This window comes from Primulina tabacum, chromosome 9 (genome assembly GCF_025594145.1).
Source record: "Primulina tabacum isolate GXHZ01 chromosome 9, ASM2559414v2, whole genome shotgun sequence".
Lineage (NCBI taxonomy): Eukaryota > Viridiplantae > Streptophyta > Magnoliopsida > Lamiales > Gesneriaceae > Primulina > Primulina tabacum.
Window position 1 is genome coordinate 35,908,822 of NC_134558.1, and position 5,912 is coordinate 35,914,733.

Here is a 5,912-nt window from a genome sequence, read left to right on the forward strand (position 1 = left end):
ACAAGTCTTGTACTACATACAATCATTCAACTAAGGTTTAACATCTAAATCTCAAGTGTCTAAACCCTATCTTTAATCGAGTCCGTAGTCTCCACTCTAATCACGATCTCCCTTCATCTCCTCGACCCTGAACCTGTCCCACCTGTTGCCATGCACACATACAAACACGACAACAGTCGGATAACTCTGGTGAGATAAATATCCCAGTATAAACAATGTAAACATGCAGTCATATAAAAGCATATATAAAAGCATGAAACACATATCAATCACATGTATCAAATCTGAGCAACATGTATCAGTACAAACTCTGAATCACACTCTGTGACTCCTAGACTCTGACTCGACTCAATCTAATCTAGGGATCCCGATCTGAATCAGAACGCAACGTTCTCCCATCTACTTTACCCCAGCTAGATGGTGGTACGTTCTTAGTCCCAGACTTTGGCTGTCTATATCGAAGATCTGCAATAGGAGTCGGTTTTCTCCTCAGTCTATCGATATATATCCAAAAGTCCAGTGACTTGGCGGTTCTGCCATGGCGGTTCTACCAAAGACTAGGCGGGTCTGCCCAACTCTGACTCATGTTTTGCTATAATCAATAGAATAAGCATATCAATATCAAGGATTGCAAATATCAAATGCAATAATCATTCAGTATGTGATTTTGGGAAACTCAAGTTAAAGCTAACTCGAGTTGTGCAATCCCGAATCAACATTTATTTATACATTTCTTTCTATCTATCTGACTCTGTCGAAGTCTCGGATTCACAGCCTGTCAATATCAATCTGGTAGTGACAATATCGAAGGAATACAATATCAATACCTTCGTCAATCAATACTGGATATAATCAGAACTCAATCAAATTCTGTTTCAACAGCATAACTGCACAATCTTAATATACCCAGCCATACAAATCGATACATATTAATTCCTGCAACTCATGGTCAATAACGATACACATCTGATATCATATCTCAACCCAATCAACTCTGAAAATCATAACAATTCTATACGATATCCGTTCTTCAATCCGGTTTCAATTATATGATGTCTGACATGTCAAAATCATAACAATTTTATACAGTATGTCTCGGCGCGTAGCTCGCACAGCCCCTCGCGCATATGCGCGCCTTTACTCGGCGCATATGCGCGAGGCCCTTGTTCATTTTGCCCAACTCTCGGGTACCCTCGCGCATGTGCGCGGATACACGTCGCACATATGCGCGAGGTTCTCTGGACATCTCGCGCATGTGCGCCCACTTCTCTAGAGTTGACTTTAAATCCTCGCACAGCTCGCGCATATGCGCGCACATCCACCGCGCATATGCGCGAGACCCTCTGCCTGTTTCGCGCATGTGCGCGTCTCATGTCGCGCATGTGCGCGAAAGGCACTGTCCTCGCACTACCTCTTTTCATGCTGAATCAAATCGTGTCCCGATTAATCCTCTCATAATCATATCAAATTATAAATCAATAATTACAGATTACTAGGATTAAATTCTCGGGCATTACAGTATAGCTTTCATAAATATATATTTTTTTTTTGCAAGTAGAAAATCTTTCATAAAATTTAAGCCACCCATTAAAGTAAGTGTACATAATTATACAAATAATATTCCAATCTTGTCTGTTCGATCGTTATTAATTTTGTTACAAATCTATAGATTGGATCAAACTGTGCATAAACATATCATGTATTTCGGCCATCGAGACCATGAAGATCGACCCCAACTAGGTTGGAACAAAAAGGCTCACATTATCCCCACGTTGCTTGCTCTTTCATTGACAAAATGACACGTATTGAAGGTTATTATCATCATTGACAACAAATTTCTGTATAAACCAGAGCACGTACCTTCTGTGTTAGGAGTAAGACAGCAATCACCTCCATTTTTACTCAATCAACGACGTCATCGCTGAAAAGTTTGAACTCTTGGGCGTCCAAGACCAGCTTTCTTATAGAAGAAAACGAGCCCAATAAGCCAACACATGTGAAAATGATGATAATTGAGTTGTTGATCCAAAATGCAGGGGACGATTTTGTGGGTTTGTAAGTCATGTTGTAAAGAAGCATCGGTAGGACAAAATCGAGGGGGATGAAGCCGATGGCCCCTACGACAGCATTGATGTCACCAAAGAAAGGTAGCATAGCTGCGAAAAACCCAGAAAATATCACATAGAGGGAGCGAAGAATTATCCTTGGGATCAAGTTTCTTTTGGAGAATATTGCCTGGTTCACGTCAGCTGATTTCCTTTCCATTATCTCATAAGCTACTTGAGAATATACCTGAGTAGGGCCATAACATAAACGGTAAAATCATAACATAGCTTGGGGTTTTCAATTCTCTGATGATGAGATACTTTGATAAAGAAAATAGAATTGAAGATAATTGGTAGAACTTACAAGGCCGATGGCAAGAAGTTGAAGGAGAACAAATATAATTGCGAGGCCTAAAAGCCAAACCGGAGCCAAGGCAAGTCCCTCATCCGGCATTAAGCTTTTGAGAATGTTTGAGTTAGATTTATTCCCAAAAACCCAATATCCAGAAACTGCGGCAGAGTAGAAGTTCAGGAAAATCACAGTGTAACACATTATTAGGCCTTTCGTCATCTTCCCAGTGGCTGGTGGAGCCAGTGTTGCCTGTATTTGTTTAAAAGGTGATATTCCAAAAAATGGTAATTATCATGTAATGGAACTTGAGCATTATATTTTTTAAAGATTCTACGTTTTCTGCTGGGCCTCATTCATCCTCTCCAAATGCTATTAGACTTGCCTTTGTATGGTTGTTTCAACCAAGAGTCAAGAAGAAAATTCATCAATTATTCAAATCTAGAGCTAAATAAATGTTACCTGTATCTCAGGTAGTATACCGTTTCCGAATATGGCGGCTATTATGGATATAGAAGTGAACGCACTGAAAACCCTCGACAATTCCGAGGATTCTAAAGAATAGTCCTTTGGAGGGGCATTCTTAGAGGTGCCTGCATCATATTAGAAACAGTAAGATCACAAGCATGATCCAGATATGTTCATTAAAAAGTTAGACGCAACATGTAATTCTATCATGAAAAGCTATATTTAATGCATCTATTCATTCCAGTTTTAATCAGAGTGGCAGCTCTGGGTCAACATGACACATGTCCAAGAACTTTTTCAAATAACTAATCCATCCATGAATTGAATAGACTTTTCAAGAAATTAGACCTAGATCCAATATAGCAATTCAAGAAAACAAAGGTCATTTAATCTATATCCTTGGTTACATATGCAGCATTCCTCGTAAAAAATATGCTACATTCTAGAATTCTACAGAGAACAAAGCGTTAAAAAAGTTCACCTGCATTAATACAAGCACCAACCACGAGAAAAGTATAGCCAAAGCTAAGAAGCAGTGATGCCAGGTTGATGTGCCTCAGAGAATGAAAACTTGGAAATTGAGACAAGAGTATCATAACTACTGTAACCATTGCTATAAAATGATATAATTTCAGTGGCCCATTAGGAGAGAGGTTTGAATACATGATCTGCACTGCCCAGCAGTAGATAAAATATGTAAATATCAATAAAAAAACCGAAAATAACATTTTATATAAATATTTAAATTATGAAGCTATAAATAGTATAGATATGCATGATTTTTTAAGTTAAATTCCCATGTAAGCGCAAACAATTGCAGTATCGGTTCCAGCATAAATATGTTTTTATAAGCTATGGAGCATAATAAAGAATTGGCTGTTATATGCCTCATATAAAGCAAATAGATACCTTCATTTCTATACCTGAAGGCATTCCCCAGAAAGAAGGATAGATCCAATACTGATGCCCGTGTTAATGGCTGTTTGAATGAAAATCACAAAATAGAACATCCATCCAGATCCTAAAAGAAATTAAGGCACAAACATGTGATTGTCATGTGGAAAAAAAACATCATAGAAAATTGGGCGGATTTCTTTATTCAATATAGGAACAGTGTTGTGAAGATGCGATCTAGGTACAATCTCTCTCACCACCAGAAAACAAACAATTCAGCATACTTCTTTCTATATTCATAGAATTTTCTTAAGATTTTCCCAATTACTTTATCCAATGATAATTCAACAGAAGATTTTACACGACACAAATTCCAGGACAACGTGATAGGGTAAATGGCTCTTTCCTAAACAAAAAATAAGTGTGTCGGCACCTCTACCACATCCAAATAAATAATTCAAGATTTTGGAACTTTGTCATCTCAAAATTCAAAAAAGTGCTTTGATATGTAACATATGAATATTTTGGCCTCTTCCTCCACAAAAATTTCAAGCAGCAATTAAAATCTTCTACCCACGAATTTTCTTCATTGACACCTTGTAACAAAAAAAAAAAAAAAACCACAACTTTCCATGATTATGATATGATTTTTTTGTATTGTAAAAAAAAATCAGTTTTAATCTTATGATTGTCGTCCAACTATCGATTTTAAAATTGCAGGCCAAATGTCTGAATACAAAAAAAATTGTAAGGAAATTAGGATATTTTGGACAGAATGAATAAATTTAATAGCTGGTGATCGTGCTGTTGACTCTTGTTGGGTTTGGTCAAACATAATATCTTCTCGTATTTGAAAACTTCAAATACAAATAATTTTTTTTCTAAAATGAAGTTTGATCAAGGCCGACTCTTGTACTGGTACCACAAATTTGCAAATGGAAAACTAACCTAATACATCTGCAGCCAGTTCCCGGAATCGTATGTGGCGGCGCCCCGCCTTCTCACAGTGATCAAGCACCGAAGACATGATATAATAGGAATAGAAAGTAACCACCCCCATGGCCGTCAAGCACAGGAATCCCAACCCCCATCCGAGCCCCCGGAATGCATATGGCAGAGTCAGTATCGTGGGACCCACTATCGCCGTCGTCAAATGAAACCCCGCATGCCACCATTCCCCTGTTCAACATCATACAATCAATCATTCAATCCCCAGGTCCTGGTTTCAAATCGAGTCACAACATCTCGAATAATACCAACAATTCACTCATAATACGCAGCGATAATATTAAAGTTCGCTGGCATAAAAAAATGAAACCACGACTTCCACCATTCCCCTGTTTAATATCATACAATTTCAATCATTCAAAACCTCCAGTTCCAAATTCTAATCGACCCACATATTTTCGAATAACACCCCATTATCCATTCGTTAAATCAATTTGCACAGAGAAATGTATAGCGGGCATTGGGAAAAAAACCGATATTACCCTTGGATTCTAATACAAAAGCAGCTCCCGCGTCGTCTTCCCGGCGGATTTCATGAAATGGGTCATTCGGCCCACCCTCTTCCATTGAAATATACTTTCAGAAAATGTGACAACGAGTTACAGAGGCTTAAAGGAAGAATCCTGTCCGCCAAATTATGCGTGGGGGATATGGAGATAAATACATGCATCTAAACACTGCAAGCTGAAGAAATCCAGGTGGAAAAAATTACAAGTTTATCCTTCGTGTGTAACTAAAATTTGAAATTTTAAAGAAGGAATATTTAATATATTTGAATTTTTATGAATAACATAATAATAAAATAAAATAAAATTGAATCAACATTTTGTATATTTAAATTGTATTTTCCAAAAAAGGGTCTTTTACCCCCGAAAAACTAGGGATGATAAATTTTCCCATGGGTTTGGAGTCCCAAGGAGAAAACTCGAAACGGAAATGAGGATCCTCGATTTTTTTCGGGTTTGGGTTCGGGTTCGGTTCGGAGATTTTTTTTAATCCCTAATGTAGTTCGGGACGAATTCGGAGATGTGGATAATATCAATAATAAATAATAGTATTATTAGTATCAATAATATAATAATAATATTTTTTAAAATGTTAATAATAATATTGATATTAATATTAATATTATCACTAATAATAAGTTT

The 5,912-nt window shown here is 37.2% G+C and overlaps 1 protein-coding gene across 1 annotated transcript; it reads right to left on the minus strand.

Annotated features, from left to right (window-relative positions):
* Nucleotides 1–1,574: 1,574 nt before the first annotated feature.
* On the minus strand, nucleotides 1,575–5,475 carry LOC142555641 (putative GABA transporter 2). The gene is made up of 7 exons (XM_075666636.1): nucleotides 5,247–5,475; nucleotides 4,705–4,935; nucleotides 3,786–3,883; nucleotides 3,344–3,530; nucleotides 2,857–2,987; nucleotides 2,410–2,646; nucleotides 1,575–2,292 (listed from the first exon to the last, which is right to left on the minus strand). The coding sequence occupies exons 1-7, from the start codon at nucleotides 5,329–5,331 to the stop codon at nucleotides 1,903–1,905; spliced, it is 1,359 nt and encodes a 452-aa protein (XP_075522751.1). The 5' UTR covers nucleotides 5,332–5,475; the 3' UTR covers nucleotides 1,575–1,902.
* Nucleotides 5,476–5,912: the final 437 nt, after the last annotated feature.

Excerpts from the sequence above, each read along its gene's own strand:
- LOC142555641 (XM_075666636.1), bottom strand. The coding sequence starts at position 5,331 with ATGGAAGAGGGTGGGCCGAATGACCCATTTCATGAAATCCGCCGGGAA. Across the intron at positions 4,936-5,246 it reads TTTTGTATTAGAATCCAAGG|GGGAATGGTGGCATGCGGGG; the intron begins GTAATATCGGTT and ends GATGTTGAACAG. Across the intron at positions 2,647-2,856 it reads GTATACTACCTGAGATACAG|GCAACACTGGCTCCACCAGC; the intron begins GTAACATTTATT and ends AAACAAATACAG.